This window comes from Vulpes vulpes, chromosome 15, assembly GCF_048418805.1.
Source record: "Vulpes vulpes isolate BD-2025 chromosome 15, VulVul3, whole genome shotgun sequence".
Lineage (NCBI taxonomy): Eukaryota > Metazoa > Chordata > Mammalia > Carnivora > Canidae > Vulpes > Vulpes vulpes.
The window spans coordinates 102,694,440-102,718,105 of NC_132794.1; the positions used below are offsets into that span (position 1 = coordinate 102,694,440).

General features: G+C 41.0%; 1 protein-coding gene across 50 annotated transcripts in view; it reads right to left on the minus strand.

Annotated features, from left to right (window-relative positions):
- The window catches only part of ABLIM1 (actin binding LIM protein 1), a 342,319-nt gene that overhangs the window by 14,485 nt on the left and 304,168 nt on the right, over positions 1 to 23,666 (minus strand). For 12 of the 50 annotated variants that reach the window (XM_072740162.1, XM_072740170.1, XM_072740164.1 and 9 more), the window contains 6 exons: positions 23,471 to 23,548; positions 22,568 to 22,723; positions 18,770 to 18,805; positions 15,947 to 16,076; positions 5,502 to 5,606; positions 3,764 to 3,811 (listed from right to left, as the gene is read on the minus strand). In XM_072740162.1, the coding sequence (XP_072596263.1) occupies positions 3,764 to 3,811; positions 5,502 to 5,606; positions 15,947 to 16,076; positions 18,770 to 18,805; positions 22,568 to 22,723; positions 23,471 to 23,548 (553 nt within the window). Of the gene's footprint in view, positions 1 to 732; positions 880 to 3,763; positions 3,812 to 5,501; positions 5,607 to 13,606; positions 13,727 to 15,946; positions 16,077 to 18,769; positions 18,806 to 22,567; positions 22,724 to 23,470; positions 23,549 to 23,666 lie in introns of all 50 variants that reach the window. The other 38 variants (XR_011997590.1, XM_072740156.1, XM_072740149.1 and 35 more) reach the window with 7 other exon arrangements.

Consider the following 23,666-nt stretch of genomic DNA (forward strand, 5'->3'; position numbering starts at 1 on the left):
CCTAAATTTGCTAATACCCCACTTTAGGCCAAGTGATTTCACAACTGACAAAACAGTAAAAACACAGACACAGTTCTGAGGCAGAGATTTGTGGCTCAAAGCAAAGAATGAAACAGCTCAAATGTGACATTTTAGTACAGAATGCATGGAAATGATAGATGGAAAAATCACATAACTTCACACGAGGAGTATTTCAGAGCACCCCTGACTCTGTGACAGCCCTTCTTAGTGAAGGAGACCACGATGTCACAAGAAAGGTGCAGGGCTTCGGTGTTAGGACTGGATGTTAAGAGAATTGTAATTACAAACCAGAGATAGTCTAAAACAAACTCAACTGAAAGAAATCATGCCTCTGTAGACACTCAGTAAGTCCACCCACCGGACTCTAATTATACAGAACAATGTTCTTGGCAGGAGGCTTTGGTTCAACTGTTTCGAGAGTTACTGATTTTGCAGTAATAACTCTGAAAATCCATGCAAATCATCCGTTTTAGACCAGTTCTGTCTGCCTCTCAGTGGGTGAATTAGTGCAAGGCTCTGGTGATTGGGTTTTTGTAATTTTGAAGCACTTTGCACACACACAAATATGACTTTAGCGCTCTTCTCTACCTCTCACCATACTTTTCTTAAAAGTTTTTACGATGGGACACAGTCTCCTGCATACTTCGAAGCATTTCATTTTGTCATCTCCTACCAATTTGTCCATGTGGCTTAGCTGTTGCAGTTGCATACCTACGGCGGCCAGTGAGGGGGGACCAGGCCAGTGGTCCGTCTCAATCTTTGGTATCTCGCTGGGGTCTGGAGCTTGGGCTGCTGGGAACTTGGAAAACTTGATGATATCTTCTGAAGACTTGCTCTGGGCTGCCAAGGCAGCTGCATCTAGGCGGGAATCGGGGGGAGCTTAGCTATGGGTCTGCAAGGCCACGGTGCTACAACCCACTTAAACAGTTATCTTGTTTTCTGGCAAAAGTTTCAACTCCAGAAGGCTGTCTATGACCATTATCAACTGCCCAGCCACTCAGTGGTGCCTAGCAACAACTCATTTTCCTTAAGTTCTGTTGGAAGCAAAACTTTATCCTACATCTGAAATACCGTGTTCCATTGGGCGGTCCAGTGCTAGCTGTAGCTATACGTGGCTACTTAAATTTCAATTAATAAAATTAAGTGAAGCCAACAAAGGAGTAAAATTAAAATGCAGTTCCTTGGCTGCACTAGCTGCATTTTAAGTGCTCAGTAGCCACATGTGGTTAGTGGCTACCATATTGGAAGCACAGTTGTATAACATTGCCATTCTGTCATCACAGAAAGTTCCATCAGACAGAACTCCTTGAGAGCAATTAGAAATTTGAATTAGTAACTTGAAATTAAGGAACTGAGTTTAAAAAAACGACACTGTCATTTGATTGTAGTTGTTAATCATAAGAGTCTGTATTTGTGTCTGTTCATTTTAGCCATCATCTGTCCAGTTCATTCTAATCCTTACATATTATATACGTGTCTTGAGTCCTAGGAGAAATGGCAATGGGAAACTCTACTCTCAGCTTGTAGGAATTTTGCATTGTGCCTTATGTATGCTGATTTATGTATGTATGCAAAACACTACTTGTTTTCCTCAAGGGTCTGCACATATAAGTGAGTCATCGGACTTTAAAACAACAAAAGCCAGACTAGTAAGGGCTTGGTTCACAGGGTTCTTTCTTAACGGCTCTGCTTAGAGGAGGAGTTGCTGGCTTAGATTTCCAAATCTAATCACAGAGCTGGAACAAAATGAACCAGGTTTAATGGTCAGACCCTGATTCTGGTTAATTTGGCAGACTGGCCTGGGATGTTACTACACATTTTAAAACACAGTTAGAATACTTTAAATAAAACGTCTCACCCCTGCCACCCACCCTCCTGGGCTCACATATTTTAAAATCTGGAAATAATTTTTTGAATCCTCAGCTCGAGTTCCCCATTCTTAAAGTAACCTTCTGGGTCTCGTTTTCCTGAAACGACTTGACCAAGGTCACCTTATATACTCCTAAGGGGTGAAGTCTTGGCCAAGCATGGAGTAGTGTTTCTACTCTTTAACCTCATGAGAAAAAAATAAAAAAATTCAGCTTGGAAAACACTACAAATCACACTGTCTTCTTAAAGGAGGACAACACGTGTTAGTTAGCATATTGCATATTATAGACTGAGACGTTCTGCATTACAAAAAAAAAGTGTGACTTTATTTAAATCTAGTATTTTCCAAACACATTGGGCACAGACACCAGGTTTTGTTGTGCCATCTAGTTCTGTCACATGGAACTGCTCTTTGGCACCATGTCCTTTGGGGAAGTGCCACTCTGTGCTACTCTTAATGATAACAAAGAACGAGTTAAGTCAGAATAGTTTCATGAAAAAAAGCCAATCTCTTTCAAATAAATAGCTAACAGTATCCAATCTCTTTAAATCTTAATTATTTGATTCTTTTTGTTTAGAGAGGCAGGGCCTTAGAAATTTTAGTAATAAAAAGAGTTTCTACATTGATAAATCAAACTCTTAGAGTCTCATTCGTAAATTTAGAAAAAAAAGCATGACTTCAAACAGTACTTACGCATTAGAATTGGTGAAGTCAGTAAACATTCACATGTTAATGAGTGGGTGAGAAGACATTAAACCATAAAAAAACAAACAAAAACAATGTTAACAAACTTAAAAAAGCAAGCACATGGTGTAAAATCTTAAAAAAAAAAAAAAGGATGAGGGAAAAAAAAATCACAGTTCTAAAACCATTACAATATGTACATTGTCTTTTTTTTTTCCCCCTAGAACGTTGGCCTAAATTCTTTTTCCTTGTGCATTTTCAACTTTCTTTTCATGTCATCTTAATCCTTAAGGACTCATTAATGTCCTTAATGAGGACTACTAGATTTTAAAGGCAGCCTTCAAATTTCCACACACATTTTGTGTATCATTTTCTGAAATCACCTGAAGACCAGTCTTGGCTCTCTCTCTGTTCACAAAGATTTATGGTACCTAATTTATAGAGACCTAATAATGGTGGAGGGAAACATGATTCACCTACAGTAATGTGATTCCCTGGGTTTAAAAATTCTGTATTTCCAGGAAAGGAAAACACAATTATAAATTCAACTTAGGGATATTAGTTTGCAGGAATTTCAGAGACTAGCTGGCCTAACTCACTGGTTGTTGCCTATGAGAAAACGGAGGGAAAGAGAAATTGTGTTCATGATATCATAGAACCACTGAGGGCAAGGGCTGGGAACCACAGCTAGGACCTTGCTCTCAGAGTGTGTCCTGTCCATTCCGCTGCAAGGCACAGACAACTGCATCCCCTTAAGAACTGGAGAATTGGACAGTCAAGTTGATGTAGGCTTGGTCCAGTTAAATTTTCTAGGTAGCTGGCCTTCACTGTTTTAATTAAACTAATTAGAAGTTCATCCAAATAATTATAGAGGCTGGTTAAATTATTTGATGGCAAAAAAAAAAAAAAAAGAGATGTGAATTATTGTGCATTCTCTAGGAATGCAGTGCTACATGGTCTGATGGGCTCAAAAATTGGCTATGAGCTTCCTTACTAAGCTAAGCGTTCTCTTTCTAGGAAAACCAATCTCACAATATTTGCATCTTAGGGAACCATAAAGGCATAATACGCTGGGCACCCCGGTTTGATTCTCAAAAGCAGCAGTAGGGAAGCCTTTCAGAGGACAGCAAAGAGTTCAACTGGACGGTGCCACTACTTAAAAGCTACGCAGAGGAAAGTGGGTTTTACCATGCTGTTTGTAGATGGGTGGTTTTCGGTAAATGTTGATCCCTTGATCTGTGGAAATGAAAAGCAAAGGTGTGTGATTATGGGAACCGGTTCAGCAGTGGGAAAAACAGATCAACTGAGAGGCAAACCAAACTGAAGACTCTTGAACAAAAACAACCCAGAAGGTTAACTTTTGTATTACAAAGATTGAAGTTACTGGAAGAAGTTCCAGGAATGAGTGAATTACCACAGACAAGTGATATGGAATCCTTTGTAATACATCTTAGGATATATAGAGATGTAGCTAATTCATGAGCCATTTATTGCAAATACACACTTCACTAAAGGTGGGGTTAAAACAGGAAGAAATGCAAGCAGTGGAGGGACTCCAGTGGTGAGGAAGACATAACCAGTTTGGGGAAGATCCCCAAATTGCTACTGTCTAGAAATTGAGCTCCCAGTAGATACCAGGGACTCAATTTACTTTTCAACTAATGAGTGGAACAGTGGAAAGCAATGTAATATAATTAAGAATAGTTTTTTAAAACACAGAAACAGTTTTTTTTATGTGCAAGGCTAGTCTGTTGTGCTGATAGAATGTTTGAGAGACTCTTAACTTGTATAGGTCAAATTTAAAAAAAAAAGAAAGGAAAAGAGATGCCAAATACTATTCATTAATTTATGCAGGACCCCATTTGATAATGCTATAGTTTTGCTTTGACTGCAAATACTCAGGAAATTTCAAAAGGTTTGTGACCCCAGGATTTTGGGCACTGTATCTTGGTGGGGGCATTCTTCATGCAAAAAGTTGCAAATGTACAATACTGATTTTCAAGGTTCAGTGAAGCTCTATATTAAAAGGCAGTTCTATCTTAGTGGTAGGACTCTCACTGAACTTTCCCCTGTTTTATTAGGTAAGTTTGGAATGCAAAAGAAAAAAACTTACAGATTCCAAATATGTGTCCTAATATTAACATAATGGGTAATTTATTAAACCACTTTCAGTAGCTTAAAAGAAACAAAAAATGTACTTCTGATGGAAAAAAAAATATCGTGACCTCTGATGGCCAATCTTGCCCTTGAAAATTGAGTTGACCCTAAGTGTTGATATTGATGGGTTCTGAGTTTTCCAGTAGTTGATGGGAAATTACTATTTGTACCATGACAGCAAATGCTTATGACTTCAGCAAAGCTTACAGCACCAAGCCTAAATTGCAAGATATCTTTGTGGGCTAAGAAGGTAGTCAGTTGGTTATACATTGCAGAAAGACCAACCAATTGATCCAATTTTACACTTCTCTGAAAGGTCCATAGAAATAATCTCCATATTGGAGACCAACAGGAAAAAATAAAAGTACTCTTGAGTGACGCTGTGGTTTAATCTTTAGGATGAGAAGATAATTAGATTGCCATTGTGATAATCAATGACACGAAACCACAGAGTGCTATCTTAGAAGGCATTAATATACAGGTAAAAATGAAATCTTAGTCAAAACAAAGCAACTCAACGCTCCTTCCTTCACTCTCTACTTCCCATCTCCCTTCAAAAAATTTTGAGAAAACTCAAGCCTTCCATACAATCCTTGGCATTTCACATCCAAAACCTCTGAATGGCCCTCTGGGTCAGATCGTGCAATTTAGGGTTTGTCGACTGTGTGCAACCCGATGAAGAGAGCGTGAGGAATGAGACGAGACAGGTCACAGGGCTACAATCTACACCGTGACAGGACACCCAGACAAAGACTGTGTCAGCTCCTACCTGGAACATGGAAATGTTTAGGGGCCTGAGCATAAGTTGGAGTGAGAGGACGACTGTCTGGCCGGTAAGGGAGAGGGGAGTTCCGGCCGCTGGACGGCTCATTGCCTCCAATGAGAAGAATGGAGAAAACAAAATAAGAGAAGGGACAGCAATAAAGAAAACAGAGCAAGCATAATAAAAATTCAAAACAAATCGGAAGGAGGTACATCCAAAAGGAGAAACAAAAGAAACAAACTCAATTTATCAACTTGGCTCACAAGGTGATAGAGGGTTTAGTTTTCCACAAGAGAGACTTGAGTTCGCATGGAACTGGGTTAAAAGCAGCTAGCAGTAGGATGCGTCATTCCAATGGCATGCGGTTGACGGCCGTGAGCTAGCAGCAAACTGATTAGATGGAAAGTACATTAAGAGTCATGGAAGGTCACTTGCTAATGATTCAGGATCAGTTGTCAGACGATTAAATCCCAAGCATGTGAAGGGGCGGGAAATGCAAGCCCAAATACAGTCACTTCCAGGCACGATGGCAGAGGCTGATGACTGCAGTAGTTTTCTCTGAATGGAAGGCTACGTCTGGGAGCCTGCATGGTCACCCAGTCCCTCCCCTCAGCAATGCAAAATGCCTGCACTTGCAGCAAATGTTTCTGCTTCCTCACCATGAAATACCATATACACTTTCTCCCAGGGACTTTGAGACCACTTATACCTCTCTCCACCTGTCTCTTCCAAGAGGCTCCACCTACTCCCACAATTCACCATTAGGTGAATTGAGGCTCCACTGAGGCTCCACCCAGTCCCAAAATTCCATCTGTGAAACAGGTATGGACACCTACCATGGCTGGACACTGAGCTATAACCAAGGACATGGAGATGAATAAGATGTTACGCCTGCCTATGAGGGGGGCCAGGTCTCAGAAGCTAAGGAGACAGGCTATGACATGGACATGCTTACTCAGGTGACGGTGCCATCAATTCTTCCAGAAAGCTAAGATGTTAGACTGAGCAGGGCATTGAGGAGTAAGCACACCAGGTGGGTGGGTGGGCTGAGCGGTGAGCAGGCCCAGATTCTAGATGGCTTGAACTCATCTTGAGGAAGGCAGGCCCATGGTGTGTGGGAACAACAGGACTGGCCACTGTGACTGTACAGCAGGGTATGCTTGGAAGAGAGAATAGGTAAAGGACTAGAAAAGATTGCTGGCACTTGGCTGTAAAGCCTGGAGTGCCACCAAGGCCACTGTCACTCCCTTCTGATCAGGATGAACTGAGGTCTGTGCTGAACTGGTCGGAGATTAGTTGTTACCCTAAACTGTCCTCCTACCTCATGTCTAAGAAAACATCTGCCCCAAGAATACACCAGAAGATGTAGGGGACTATTAAAAGTTAATAAACTATCATGCGATTACTTTTGTTCCTGAGTTATAAGACTTCTTTATATATTCTGGATACAAATCCCTTATCAGATAGATATCTGACTTGCAAATATTTCCTCCCATTCTGCAGGTTGTCTTTCGCTATCTTGATAGTGCCCTTTGAAGCACAAAAGTTGAAAATTTTGATAAAGTGTAATTTATCATCAATTAATGGTGACATTATGAAATAAATCATAGATCTATAGAAAACAGAGCATGAGCTCATTTCTTCAAGTAAGCCAAGCTTTTCTGAGCCTGTCCACAAAGTATAAAAGATGTCAATTGCTGGAGTTTTAAAATAACATGCTTACTAGAGTTTTAACTTCTCAATACGGTATTTTTAGGTAACCAGAGCACACATTTGTACTGAATGGGCAGCAAGATCTTCCAAATGAGATTTGAATTTGTTGCTGGCTTCAGCTTAGATTCCATATTTCTGGTTATCATGTTCTGAAGCTTTTCTTTTTTTTTTTTTTTCCCTTAAGAGTCAGTTTTACAGTTAGTTCCCCATACATTGTAACGTGGACTTTAATATTTAGATCAGATATTAGCTTTGAAAAAGTATGATGTTTCACCCCCAACTGCTGATCTATTAAAAGGTTAACTTAAAAAAAGTTATTTCATGTGTTATCACTATTCCGAAAGATAACCAGCTCATGTCTGAAAAAAAATGAAAAGACACAGGTAGAGGTGAACAGAAGGAAGAATGTGGTTTGCATTTAGAAGGAAATCCTGTCTTAAAGCTAAGGCTGAATTAGAACTGGGTCTCATTCATCTTTCTACGCTCAGCATAGTGCCTGGCCAAGACTAGGTGCCTTCTAAATGTCTGCAAATGAATGACTGAAATAGCTCACAAATGAATTCTTGAGCTATTAATGGCTGCATTTAGTAAGCACCACTGCAGGATTAACAACCATCATCTTGCTCTTGAATAAAGGCAGTCAGATGCCAGTATTGTGCAGCAGGGTCACAGCGGCACCCCTTTTTTATAACTTTCCCACTATATCCTCGATGGCCCCAATTTAACTATTTCACTTCAGAGGAAGTGAACAGAATTTATTAACAAGAGTAATCCATAATTGAAAAACACAATACTTCTTGTGAGCTATTCTCAAAAAAGATCTAGAAAGACAACTTTCTCACCTTATTTGGGGTTGTCTTTTGAAGATTTGCTACATATCTTGAGCACTGGCTGCTACTGCTTCTGAACCATGCTGCTCCCTGCCCTTCAACTCTACCCTCCTTTTACTTGCAGAAGAACATTAGACATCTCAGGGGAATGTTCCCACAGGTTTTGTTGATAATACCCAATCGGATGAAACTCCATTACATTTGTTTTGAGGATTATTAGCCAGCGGCATGCACACACAAAAATATCTGCATAGATGGGATGCAAAGGTTTAAGGATGTTAGAATTAGCATTTGCCCAAGTATTAAGAATCTATCATGGAGATGCTCTGCTGGCAAGCAGCAGTAGGAGCCCACCACTGCTCAGATATGGTTGACAATTCTCAAAGGCTGGGGAGTGACTGTGAATTCCTGATGGGTGAATTCTGGCTGAATGCTGTTTCTTGTTGGGTATAGTTCTTTATTAGGCTGCCTATTTCAGCAACCACTGACCTTTCTAGTTGTTTAAAAAAAAAAAAACAAACAAACAACCTCACTGCTATGTTCAAGTCCTTATAAATATATTTAATACTAGAATCCATTAAAATCTCCCACAAAACATGTTAAAGCACTAGGTAAAGAGAGACTCAGCAATGTACCCATCTAAGGGATTCTGTGCAATATGATTTCCACATGTCACAATGGTTCAGTGGGAACAATGTCTCAGAATATTGTTGCTAGGTACCAAACTCTTAGCCCTCAAAATACCAAAGGCATTAAACATTTTTTGGCTTTTTTTTTTTTTTTTTTTAATGTAGGGCTTGAAACTTACAACCCTGAGATCAAGACCTGGGTTGAAATCAAGAGTCGGACGCCCTCAACTGAGCCATTCGGAGCACCCCCATTTTTTGGCATTTTAAAAGAAAAAGCAAAATTCTTAAGATGAGTCCTCTTTCCTTTCTCTGACTTAAACATTCAATCTTGAAGTGATAAAACTTTAACTGTATTCTAGAAGGAAACAACTGATGAGGGCCCTAAGAGCTTATTTTTACGTTTGGTGCATTACTTAGGCAAAGTAATATATATGGTGTCAGATGAAAGATCATATACAGAAGATACTACCATCATCATCGTCGTCATCATGTTTGAAACACAGACACTGTTTAAAGATAATATAATAGCGTATATGTCATAGAATGTTGTATCTATCACATTCACAGCCATTTTGTTTCTTAAATAAGTCCTTCCTTGTATTGATTGTCTCTCAGATGTTAGTGATCTTAACTACTGTGATGAGAAGCTACTACGTATATATATTTCTCAGCCTTCATTTTTAGCTCCTTCCATATTGACCTGATAAACCAGTTTTTCAGTCCTTGGGAGAGCAATCACTTGCAGGATTCTCACTGTACTTAAATTCAAATCCTTTGACCTCATTTTCAATCTTCTCTGGTATCCTGAGAGCCCACATGACAAATCCTAAGACAAGTAAATCAAAATGACTGTGCATGAGCCTGCTGGGGCAACCTGTTGGAATACTGCTTGGTTTTCTGGACTTCAGTGCTTATATTCCAAAATATAAACAAATGTTTTGAGAGGACCTTCCAGTTGGCAGCATCTAGAATTTCATGACAGAGTTTCAGGATTGCTGGTTCTTGTCTAAAGTTTTCATAAGCATTATGGTTTTCTTCAAGCAAGTGTCAAATATTTGCATCAGAGCAAATCATTTCTACAGCAGAACAGCAGAGTCTTTTCAAAGAGACTTAATATATGTAGCCCTCCTGTTCACAAATCTGACTTATATACATTTCGTGGACACAGAACATAATGTCTAACAGTATTTCAAAAGGGAGGGAGGAGAAACTCATGTGCAAACATGGTACAGACATAGCCCAAAACAGAGTGTAAAGTTTTCCAAATTTAAGCATGCACTTGTCCACGTGGCTCAACAATGACATACCAACACAGAGTGAGGCTGAAGGGGAGGTTAGGGAATAGAAATAGAGACAGTGGGAAACAAGATGGACATTACAGAACATGGATGGAGAAGCCAGTGGAATAGAGAAGCAGCCTGTGACAGGCAGCTTAGCTTTACATGTATGCAGCATCCTTAGCTCCAGGAACACCAGGGGCCTGGGCCCATGCAACAGAAAAGGACCAGGGAGTGGATGCAGGACATGGGGCTGGGGGTAGGTGGTCTGCACTTCTGGTGGCCAGAGTGGCAAGGGGGCCCCCTGCTTCTAGCTACACATTTTTTTTTTTAAGTTTTTATTTATTTATGATAGTCACACATTGAGAGAGAGAGAGAGGCGGAGACATAGGCAGAGGGAGAAGCAGGCTCCATGCACTGGGAGCCTGATGTGGGATTCGATCCCAGGTCTCCAGAATCGCGCCCTGGGCCAAAGGCAGGCACTAAACTGCTGTGCCACCCAGGGATCCCCTAGCTACACATTTCTGAGATGGACATCCTGCTCTGGCATCCTCAGGCTGCCCGGCTTACATTTGTTTTAAAAATAACTGCCTTTAACTCCATGTTAAAATTTCCAAGTGCAGGAGAAGTGTTCCATGTAAATGGATCATTTTTCTTGGGATAACTAAGAAGTAATTCCTTAAAGAATCGGGTTTTAGTTATTCAACTATATTAGGCTTTTAAAGCAATATCTTTAATGTACAAATTCCCCATGATTTATTTTGTAATTTAGCAAAAAGCACATCTGATTTTAAAACTACGCATCTACTGTTATATATATTACATTTTGTATCTGATGTTTGGAAACTATTTTATAGGAATGAACTATAGACAGATGGGAGAGAGACCATGTTTTTTAAGTGTGTGCTCAGGGTCAAGCTAATCCCTCTTGGCCTGATGCTCTCTATAATTTAAAACCACAATATTTGTGTCAAAAAGCTCACATTCAGTCTGAAGACAAAAAAGTATATACCTTTGACCCTTGAATGACACACGTTTGAAATGGCATGGGTCCACTTATTTTTTGGTGAATGGTATAGTACTGTAAACGTATTTCTTCTTGATTTTCTTTAATAACATTTTCTTTTCTCTAGCTTACTTTATTGTAAGAATAGTCTATAATACACACAACAAATGAAATATGTGTTAATTGACTGTTTGTGTTATCAATAAGGGTTCCAGTCAATAGTAGGCTATTAGCAGTTAAGTTTTTAGAGTCAAAATTTATACAAAGATTTTTCCACCGCACAGGGGGTCGGTGCCCCTAATCTCCACCATGTTGAAGGGTCAACCGTATACCTACATTTTTCATAAGGCCCCATTTGGGCACACAAAGGTATTGTAATTTTTATGATTATTTGGTATTCCTATCAAAAAGTAAAAATTCAAATGATGTCTTAGTCTCAATAAGAATGCAATTTTCTGGTTAAACATAGATGAAAAAGGAGTTTTGCTCTCAAAAGTATACTTCATGTATATGTATACTGAAACATACAGAGGGGATTGGGGGCCTGGGGTCTGGTCCTGGTGCAGTCCCTCCCTAGGTGTGAGCCCTCGGCTGGGGGGGGGGGGAAGGGGGTCTTAACCAGAGAATGGGATGGAATGATATAATCAAAAGTGCCTTGGGATGCCTGGGTGGCTCAGGGGTTGAACATCTGTCTTGGGCTCAGGTCGTGATCCCAGGGTCCTGAGATTGAGTCCCATATCAGGCTCCCTGTAAGGAGCCTGCTTCTCCCTCTGCCTATGTCTCTGTCTCTCTCTCTCTCCATGTCTCTCATGAATATATAAATAAAATCTTAAAAAAAAAAAGTGCCTTAAGGGCACCATGCCCAGGGAGAAGTTGTCATGGAGAAGGTGAATTGAAGTGTTTACTACACACCAGGGGCACTTGACTGCATGTACCCCGGGTGATCTAGGAGAGGTTTTGTAGATGAGGGAGGCAAGTGACACTTGATAGGTTAAGTCAACCAACCATCCAAGGTCCCACTGCTAGCACAGGACAGAGATAGTATCTAAACTTAGGACTCCAGTGTCCATTTGGGTACTCTAGCTCTCCACAATGCTGCTCACAAACACAAGGTTTTGTGAGTCTTGATATTTCATGATGTGTTGCTTGTACAACTTTTGTATAACTTTACAGGACATGTGACATTTTTCTTCCTACAAAAAGCATCTCTTAGGAAAGATGAAACATGTAATAACCAAACAAGGCATTTAAATTTACATAAAAATTTACATTTATAAATTAAAACCCTATTTTCTCTTTCATATTAGAAGCAAACAAATCATAGTTTGGCCATGGGCTTCTATATTAAAGTCTCTTTAAAATACATCTCTGAAGTTTTTAAATAATTTCTTACGGTTTTATAAACATTCCGTAAGCCCCCCCATACTAATTAGTAATAATAATTTTAAGTAATCTGTCAAGAATTTTTAGAAAGTGCTGCTCCAACTGAAAAAGACTGATCTTAATGACAATGTGTGTCTTCCATAAGCATGTCAGCAACATTATTTTTACAGCATAGAAAATGCTAAAGTAGCACACATAAAAATAACGGCAGCTGGTTAAGTGCAGTACATCTATATTTTTGGACTCAGTTGCTCAAAAATCCATGTGAACAATAAGAACATAACTTGGGTAGACTGCAAATGAAAGCTTAGTCAACTAGAACAACATTTTGGCTACTCAGTAGCAATGCTCATGATCCATGATCCAAGCACTTGGAACACAGGCTTAGAATCTGTTATGTCTGTCTCAAGTCCTGTAACAACATCTGCGATTGCTTGCCACTCCCTCCTTCAGCTACTGTCATTGGTTAATTTGGTTCAAATCAAGACTGGAAAAAGTTAGCAGCATGCTTCTGGGAGCTCATACATATTTTAAATTATGTCCCCTCTGAAATCATTTCAGGGCTCTTGGATCCCCCAACACATGGAGGGGGAAAAAGAGCCCCAGTTGAGGACATCTACAGAAGCTTAATGGACAATGAGGAAAACAATGGGAATGCCATAAAGGGAATGGGCAGGACTATGGGGCAGAAACAGAAAACAGAAGACAAAGCTCCTCTTCTGCATCATGCAGAGATCAGGACCAGTCAAAAGAGGATTGGTCGAAGGGTTGGCTCAAGGAAAGGAATTTAAGTCACATTGCCACAGATCTCTTCATACTATCCAAATGTTTTACTAGCATTAAGTGGCTAAGTGGCTTATCGCCAGTAAGTTTCGCCTATTGGTTGCTAAATGCTGGTATGATTTGCTGAGCCACATCACATATCAAAATCAGGAAAAGACCCCAACTATATATTATATTTTGCTTTTGACACACGGAAAAACAAAATGATAATATATGGGTTTTTTTTTTTTTTCTAAGCAGTAGATAATAAATCTTACGGTCTTAAACATACTTCCTGTTTCTTCATCTAGAGCCCTTAGAAATGACACATTTCTCTCATGGAGAGATGCCATGCCAGTTCTAAGACGCCGGGTGTAGTCATGACACACGCAGGCATGCGGAGAGGTGGAAAGCTGGGAGCTAACTCTTGGAGATGCGCCTTATTAGCCTTCCCAGGGTGCTAATAAATCTCCACTCTGCGGGTGCTGCCTGGGGAAGCCTGCCTCCTTACCTTTGATATGGGGAATGAAGTGGTGTCGGAAGGGGGAGTTGGGGCGGGAGTCGCTGTGGGTGGAGCTGAGGCTGCTGGTGCGCAGGTGGGACAACCTTTGCACACCAGGAGACAGCAGCTCTGTGCGGCAAGGAGTCGGGGGTGGGGCCAGGTGGAAACAGAAAAGAAAAACAGAAATTAACACAGGAGCAGGGACAACATTATCATTCCAAGGGGGGAAAAATAAAATAAAGAACGTTAATCAGGAGTCTGAAAGAGGAAGAAGGCAAAAGGGTTAAGAACGCACCTGCTAAGGGCGAGGCAAAGTGGGGAGAATGTGCAAACAGGTTCAGGTTGGTACAGAGTCACTCTCTGAGAATAAATGGCTTTATGAGAAGGAATGGCCACCAGGACATTCTCTGTCAGGATGACACCAGCCACCCGGTACTGGCACATCATTGAGACTCAGAAATAGCTGTTTTTAAAAAGCACCTGACAAAACAGAACCCTTGAAACACATGTTAAAAAAATAAAAATAAAAAAGATAATCATTTCAAGAACCTTAAAAAGAAGTACTTCTATGTAAGGGCCAGATTCTTTTTCTTTTTAAGCTGCAAACTTCTCCCACTAGTGGTTTGATTTTATTCTGCCTGTATAGAAAAAAACAAAAAACAAAAAACAAAAAAACCCTGTTTGTGTTCTCTGGGTGGCAAGGAGCTACTTCTGATCCTGAGAACCATGTGGTGGCAGCGCTGGGGGGCCTGGAAGCTTCGTTATCTTGGAAGGAAAATGGACCATTAAAACTAAACCCAGGCCCGGGGGCGGTGCATGCATCATCACCTGGCATCTAGAACCCTCGGAGTGGATAATCAGAGGTATTTTATACTGAGCACAGCCTTGCTGTCAGACCCCCCATTGGCTTCACTTGACAAGAGTAGATCTTGAAAAAAAATAGTTATAAACCCTAATAATTGGCATCATGCTTGCCCATAATATATTGTGAAGAGGGGGAGGAGCACTGAGAGTGAGGAATGTTCCAAAGGCTGCTGGCATCAGAATTTTGACTGAAACAGAAGAAAACTTCCAGTGCTCAACCATGATATGATCTTTTAGGGAAATAATGACCCTGGCTGGCCACCCCCTCACTATTCGGGGCCCATGGAAAAACAATTTCCCTGTAGCCGCACATCATTCTGACAGGGTCATGGCTGTGGTCTCAATGACCTCAGCACATGCCTACATGGAGGGGTGGTGGCGTACAGAATTTCTTGTCCCTCCACGCAGACAAGGGCTTAAATCCAGACCCCGGTCCAGGGCATGAATTAAATGAATGTAGTTGTACATGAAAAAAAAATTTCTTGAGAAACTCTCATTTAACGTAACTCAACAAGTACTATTTATGAGCTAGAGAAAACTGCATGTTATTGAAAAATCATAGAGTAAAAATTCAATCACCGATAAGCATTATTAAATCTACGGCTTTAAGGGAAAGATTGCAGCCTTTTTTAACATTCCATTCATTTCCTCCCGGTCCTATGTTATCAAATAAGTTAGCATATGAATGGGTTTGTTCTCATCAACCCATCCAGAAGGAAGAAGCTTAAAATGAAGTCTTCATAGATGTTCCCTGCCATCAGCTTAAAAGACCAGAGTCTCCCTCTGGGAATCTACTTCTCGGGGAACCTTGATCCATGCTGGGATTTCCACTCTTCCATTCCACACATGAGATGCCCACTAATAGTGATAGTGACTATACTGTGCACAGATGAAGGTCACCTGAAGTCCATTACTATTCCATATTGTCTATCATAATACATCGCTAGTGTTTTTCAGTTTGCCAAGTCTGGTTCAAAATCTAAGGGCCGGAATGGATCTGAGAAGTTATGAAACACAACCCTGAGGTTGCATGTGTTATTTCCTTCTGGAAGGTACTTAACAAAACATGCTCAATAACACCCTGTGCCTGGACTGGGGAAACACAACAAACCCACCAATGAATGACTAACGCTGGATTTAGATGATGCTGAGTGTCTAAGAGGCACATTAAATATTCTCTTGGGAGATCTTCATTTTAAGTCTCAAAGTGATGAGGTTTTCTTCAAGTCTAAAAAAAGAAAAAAAAATCTCCCTTGCTTCCCGTTGTTCACTGTCAAAATATAATTATTTAATAAATCATGATACATATAGCCATAAAATAACACAAATTATAGTTGGATATGAGTCTTCTTTTTTTTTTTTTCTGGGAAAAGGGGAGATCTATTTGGCAGCTAGATTTTTAATACACTATCAGTGGTGGAAAAAAAAAAATCACAAAGTGACATAGACTATTATATAGTGGATCTCGGGAACAGGTGCCCTTACCAGGTCTGTGAAAATGCTGGGGGGAGCGAGATGTGGTTGGAGTGTAGCTGTGGCGGCTGTAGACAGGGGAACTGATGGAGCCCTGGCTGGTGGACCGGTGGATCACCCGGTCCCGAGAGTCCTGATAGCCCTGGAAAGAAAGTGCAAGAATGCAGAAGCATAAGGCACACATTTAGGCTATTATCAGGTCCAGGCGAAATCAAGTTCTATAAAGGTTACCTGGGAACTATCATGTCTACCTGCGTGTACGTTTTAGTGACATATTCTTAAAAACATATGCAAAGGAGCATTCTGTGGTTAGTGCATTTTGTTCGAAACCTGTAGTACCTGCATTTACCCAAATTTTAAGATGTAAAATGGTAAACTCCTGAATCAGAGCTCTGGGAAAAGAAAACAGCCTGATGGCCACATTTATATTGTGCTGTTATCAATTTTACAAAGTAGGTTCATCGTTTCATCTGATTTGCATTATAAGGAAGGTAGAACACAGGGTATGACCTCCCTTCTCTACAAATGCAGAATGTTTCAGAGCTGGTAAGAGACCAGTGTGTAGGTGTGTAGGGCATACAGCCAGAGCCTGCTTCAGAACCAGCCTCCGAGCTCTAATCTTACCCTCTGTTCTGACCGCCAACCCACACTGTCTAGAACATTGATCTGGTAACATTTTAAGTTGATTTTCCTGGAGAACAAGCTGGTGGTGGCCTCCACTCCAGGAGATTCTACTTCCTACTTTGAGAAACATAGCCCAAGGGAAAAAATAAAAAGTGATCTTCGAATGGGAAAATTGGCTCAAAGATATTTATAATACCATCATTTATAAAGCTGAAACGTTCTCAACAAGTCAGGGAATAATTAAGTAAATTAGGCATATCAATTCAATGGAATGTAATACCACTATGAGTATGCCCACTATGTCCAAATCCAGAAAAGAGCAGATTAGGTATGAAGTACAAAAAAAAAAAAAAAATCATACACACAGAAACACAATATAAAACTGTTCAAAGAATTAAAAGAATAGAAAGGAATATTTTACATTTTAGGCATTGTTTGTCTTATGAAGCTTCTACAGCTACAACTGAAATACAAGTTTGAAACACCATATGGAAAATGCCTAAATTAAAACCTCAGTAACCATGGCTGTGTGAAATTTGAGAGCAAGTGGCATGGAAGTTTGGGTTTCATCCTAGTTGTCTATAGCCATAAAGTAAATAAAAACAGCAAAACAAAAAGTCCCCAAATGATGTGCTTCAACTTTGCAACTGGTCAATCCTAGAGGTTAATGTTTCATAACATCTGTCGTGACTGGGATACTAACAGAAATTAGTTATTCACAGCACTCAGTCATAAACCATCAAAACAATAGAGTTTTTACCGTGTTAAATTATGACAGTTATCTAAGATCAATCCAGTTTTATTTAGAGCATCCAGAAAATTGCTTAACCAACTTTCTTCCTTAAGCGAGACTTGCCTTTAATAAGACTTATTGATTTTTTTATTCATTTTAGTTTTTTTTAAGATTTTATTTTTATTTATTTACTACAGAGAGAGAGAGAGAGTGAGTGAGCTCAGGAGGGGAGGAGAGAGAATCCGCACTGAATCTGCACTGAACACAGAGCCTGACGTGGGGCTCGATCTCACAACTGTGAGATCATGATCTGAGTCAAAACCTAGAGTCCGATGCTTAACGGACTGAGCCACCACCCAGGTGCCTCTTATTTTATATTATTTTTTAGATGGGGGTTATTATTTTTTTATGATCATTTGTTATTATTTTTAGACCTAACATCTGAGGAGTTCACTCACTGAATACATAAGGAAATGCAAAAAAGTGAGAAGCATGCTAAACATACAAACCCCTTGGTTATTGTTATCTGAAGTAGCAAAAATGAAAGGAAGTGCTAGGTCAGGCCTTGCTGCTGGCCCACACTCAGATTTGGGTCAGCCTGAGCTTAGGCCACTGGTCCCAAAGCCACCCACTCCCTCTCAGGGAAAAAATAAGGAGGGGCAATGGAAAGTACTTCTAAGGCCTCTGGTCACCATGCAGGCAGTCAGTGTGGGGGTAAAGCTAAAGCAAGAAACTAGTGACTCCAGGAGGAGATAGTGTGAAGGAGTTGTTGATTTTCTAGATCGATATCAGCTTCCTGAAGAGCCTTTATTAAAATGGATTGTGAGAGTAACTAATCTGGGGTGCGTGTCTTTGGTTTTGAGTCCTTCAGAGTGGAAGAGTGGGTATGGATTGACATGGGACCCATGGCTGACTATGGAACAATCACTGACGGCTCCGAGTGATCCGGACACATAAGAGTTATTCCCAAAGGAAGAGATGGCCTCATGGACTGGATAAAAGTCATTGTGAGATTTCTTTACCCTGAGAAGGAGGACAAGACTATTGGTTTTGGATTAAAAGGAGTGGCCTCCCCAGAAGATGGCTGTGCTTATAGAATACTCTCTGACCCCCGTAGGCCACTTCAGATAATCCACTATGTTAGGATTCAGATCAATTCAGTATGAATGAGGGGAGAGAACCCCTAATCGGGACAGGTGGCCTCACTCCCTACAAACCCTTACCTGGCACTTGGAGGCAAAGGCTCAGGTATGGCTGTTTCTACTCACCACCCCCCCAATCTCATTTGAAAAAACATTGACTGCTGTGTCCGAGAGTCGCATCTCACATGTAGGGAATCTAACACTCATTATAATTTTGCACAAAGTTTTTTTGTTGTTGTTGTTTTGTTAAATATCCTTCTTTAAAAATTCCAGTCTAGGAAAAGTCCAAGTAACTCTCAAATTCCACCCATTATAATGTTCAAGAATGGCACTTACCTCTGCTGATGGAGTAGGAGACAAAGTCCTTGGAGACTAGAAGAATAAAAGAGAATTGAAAGTTACAGTGCTTCCTGATTCATTATCAGTTTAATTATTTATCAGAATCACCTGGAAACAGTGTGCCACATACATATGCACGCTGCCCTTGCCCATCCCTGTCTTCTGATTCAGTAAGCTGAGAGTGGGGCTCAGACAGGGACACAACTACGCTCCTGGGAGACTTGCGTATGTCCCTGCCTGAGAACCGTGAGTTTTGATAAATACGTTGTATTTAGATAATACTTTAGATGCTTAAGTTAGACAAATTGGAACTATTTTTCCATCTGTGCTCAAACTATGCTCGGTTTACTACTATGAGTCACAGTGTCTACCCAAACACAGAGTTTTGTAAACATGGTTGTTGACTAAATTATAATCACAGCAATCACATAAAATCGCCTGTTGACTGACACAGGCCGGTGATGACCAGGTCTGTGGCATCCCGCCCTGGTGGCTTGCCAACAACACTACCATTCACCTTCTGGCTCTCGTCCTTCCAGGCACAAAGGCTTCCTCGGGGGGCAATGAACAGATCAAACCCTCTCTCGCCCCAGGGCCTTTGCATTTGCTGTGCTCTCTGCCCACAGTGCTTTTCACTCAGACACCTGCTGGGCTTCCTCATCTTCCTCAGTGAGCTCTCTACCCAGGTATCACACCTGTGCCTTCTGTGAGCCTCCTATCTGAAGGGGCAACCCAGCCCCACATGCTTTCTCCTTCTTCTGCTTCATTTTTACTCTAGTGCTATACCAGGGAAAAGTGCATCATATATCTGTTTATTGTCTCTCTCCCACCTTCCACTGTAAGCTCCGTGAGGGCAAGAACTCTGCTCCTTTACAACTAAGTAGTCCCAGCTTCTGGCACAGCTTAGGTGCTCAAAAAATATTTCCTAAATGAATGAATGAAATGTTTGCAATTAAAATGCAAAAAGCATTAAAATAGAAATGAAATGCAAAATGAAATGAAGAACATGGCCAGTGGTGGATTTCTCAGTGTCACAGTTTGCCCTTATCCTAAGGTCACAAGAAGCCGCCGCCAGGCTCTCTGGCGGATTCCTCTCTGTGCTGTGGATTCCTCAAGCCCCATGGTCTCGGCTACAGGTACAACCTATCTCTGGGAGGTGTTAGCTGGGTGAAGACAGGCTCCTTGAGGTAGGAGCCAGGCCTGAGCCTGCTGACAGCAGGCCTCTGAATCTGCCCTACTAATGCTTGCTTTCTTTCTTTCTTTCTTTCTTTCTTTCTTTCTTTCTTTCTTCTTTCTTTCTTTCTCTCTCTCTCTCTCTTTTTTTTTTTAAGATTCCATTCATTCACTCAGGAGTGACACAGAGAGAGAGGCAGAGATACAGGCAGAGGGAGAAGCAGGCTCCCTTTGGGGAGCTGGATGTGGGACTCCATCCTGGGACCCCAGGATTATGACCTGAGCCAAAGGAAGATGCTCAACCCCTGAGCCACTCAGGTGTCCCCTACTCATGCTTTCTGAAGGCACGTATGGCTACACAGCATGTCAAGTTTATCCCTCCACTGTTTCTAAACTGGCAATCTATGGATTCTTTGGAAAAATGTTAATAAGTAAAGGGATAAATAACCAAAGGGCGTGTAAAGATTTCTAAGCTGCAAGACTTGTGTATTGGGGAAGAGATCACAAATCTGTCTGGTTTCTGATCTGGGATCATCTTCCCATCGAGATTCTGTGAGATTTCTCAGAGAAACCTACAGGTCATCATTCCAGGTTAGGACAGTAACGATGCCGACTATGAGAGCAGCCAGCATTTTTGTCGAGCATTTACATGCCATGTGCTGTTCTAATCTAAGTATTTCACTTAATCCTCACAGAAAACCTCTGGGGTAGATATTACTATCTTGAGTTAACAGATAAGGAGATTGAAATACATATTTTTTCCCAGAGTTGTATGGTTAGTAAATAGGAGTCTGACTCCAAATCCTGAAATGTTCACTTCAAAGCCCAAACTGTTGAGTGCTTGATGTGTTACTGCTCAAAACAGCCACTGGGAAAACAGACACATCAAACAGCTCATCTCCCCACCTTGTTTGTGTGACTTGAATATTAGAAAATTCTCATCCACTTGCTCCAGGACAAGGCCCTGTGCACCCTGTTCAGGAACTGTCCTTTTTCTTTTACTCCCTGTGCAACTCTCTAGGGTCCAAGGGCCACTGGACAGCCCAGGCCCGATCAACCTGCATTTGAGCAGCTGCAGATGCAGTTACATCCCTGTGACCACGAGGGGGCACTACATGAAAATGAATGTCCCTTCCTGAATAGTGGGTCAGTGCAACCCAGAGCTATGCTCTGGAATAAAACCCAAACTGAAAAATAAGTAAATAAAAGGAGGCTCTATGGAGAGCAAATTACACAGAATCACCATGGTTTTCATGGCTTTTCTTCATCTAAGACCTCCAAGCACTGTGGGGATGTTAGGTAGTTTACAGTCTGTCTTAACCTTGGATTGAACACCTAATTTCAGTCCAATACTTGGGTAACATCTCCATGACCGGACTCAAGCCAGTCCACTGAGGATTCCAGTTTTAAAAATAAAAGGGAAAAAAGTTAAGAGTGAGTTGAACAGACTGGAGTCCACGCAGCCTGGGCTGGGAACTCCAAATCCTGGGAAGGGATGGGGAGGAGCCTAAGGAGCTGAGAGTCTGTGCTCCAGTCCCTGGACCATTAATGTTGGGAGAGCATAAATAAGCCCCAAGAGGACAGGTAACGACCCCCCGTAGCAGCTGTCATTTGCCACGGGTCTGACTCTCTGCTAATTGCTTTAATAGATTAGTTTATATAGGTCAGTTTTAACAGATAATACACGATCTAGATATTATATAGATATTAACCTTTAATAGATAGTTTATTTAATCCTCACTAACATCCTACGAGGTACATTTTGTCATCCTGTTTTTCAGATGAAGAAACCAGGGTCAGAATGGCTGCCGCATGGCCATGGTCATACAAGCAGCATGTGGAGTCCCCAGGTGGAGCCTGGGTAATTTGATTCCAGAACCCTGGCTCACATCGCTGTGCCATACTGGGGTCTTGAGCTCTCTGCTGTTTCTGTTCCTGCACATTCTATCATAAGATGCTGCAAACTGCAGGGCAGCCTGGGTAGCTCAGCGGTTTAGTGCCAACTTCAGCCCAGGGCATGACCCTGGAGACCTCGGATCGAGTCCCACATGGGGCTCCCTGCAAGGAGCCTGCTTCTCCCTCTGCCTGTGTCTCTGCTTCTCTTTTTCTCTGCATTACACACTCTCATGAATAAATAAATAAAATCTTAAAAAAAAAAGATGCTGCAAACTGCAGGTGTCGTGATTTAGGATGTATTGTTCTCTTTCCTCATGATCCCCCTGACTATACTTTGGCCTGTCCCCAGACCAAGGACCCCCCCTAACCCCCTCAAAAAGACTCTCCCTCTCTTACACCCTCTGTCCCCCCTCACAGAATCTTCCCTGACAGCTCTGACTTCCTTCCCAGTCTATCTGCTCTGCTATCCCAGCCTGGTACTAGTGCTCATTCATCCTTTTCTGTTGTTTCCTCCGGCTGGTCTGTCCTCCGGCCTCTCTGTAACCTCCTGAGGCCAGGGGGATGGTGTGATAGGCTTCTGAGTACCTTGAAACACCTGGTACAGAGACCTGCAAAGAGCAGGCAATCAAAGGGACCCTCTGACTTATTTTGATTCCCCTCAGTCGTCCTCATACACACGACCAAAGCAAAGCTGTTATATAACTCACAGCTTCTAGAATTTATTACCTCTCCCAGGCTCTGCCTCTCCTGTTTGTCATCATAGCCCGAAGTGTAGAAAGGCTCATAGGTAATAAGATCCGGACGTTCAATATCATAAATTGCCTTGACCTTGGGAATGGCTGCTAAATCCTTATAATCCAGGATTTCATTGTCCACTTTTGCCTGGCAAAGTTAAACAGAAAGCAAAATTACTCTTCGGTCTCATTTCTTTTGGGAACTATTGTTAGTACATTTCATGTCTGGCTTGAAAGGTGAAGACCTTAAAAATAAACCCAAATCAAAACATTCTGCTTAGTTTTAAAACCAAAAACGTTTTGCTTTAGAAAGTTGCCTATTTATACCACGGATTAATCATGGTTTTAAAAAAAATAGTCATCAAAATCTTAGGAAAAAGTCTGTGTAGAATAAACTAAGTAGAAAAGCCTGTAAACCTTCAGGATAATTTCCCCAAATGTATTACAGAGATGGAGAAGCTCAAACAGATGGTCAAAAAATTTTCCCAGATGGCTAAAAACAAGAACTGCATATTTGATAAACTAAATATTTAAATATCTTTGTGGCATAATTTAAAAATACTCAGTATCAGCATTATGAAATGTATAATTAATCCCCAAGTATGTATATCCAAGTTGGCCGTGGCAATTTTTAAAGTCCTGCACGGTATTACTGCACTTTATGGGTCATTGATGTTGCTGGTCACATTTGTATATAAATTTAATTACCCGAAGGAAAACATGATTGAGAGGGTTGATCTTCAAAAATGAAAACTGGACCTCATAACATAAATAGAAGTTGTTTCAAATTATTATTATTTTTTTAAATTATTCTATTTTAGGATTACCCACCCCACTATTACAATCTGCTGCTTTACCTGTCCCGAAAGGGTCTTTTCCAAGTGTAAATACTTACATAGATAGTATGACCTGGGGAGCCCGGGATACTGGAGCCTGGTCTAGAATAAATGCTTTCAGAGGAAGTCCTGGTAGGCTGTAAAATAAACAGTGTGTTGTAAGGCTTCAGACCGTGGCTTCAGAATCAAGACTGGCCTGAGTCCCTAGCATTTATTAAAAACTAAGCTGGTTAAAGAAAGATTTGTGACTTTCCT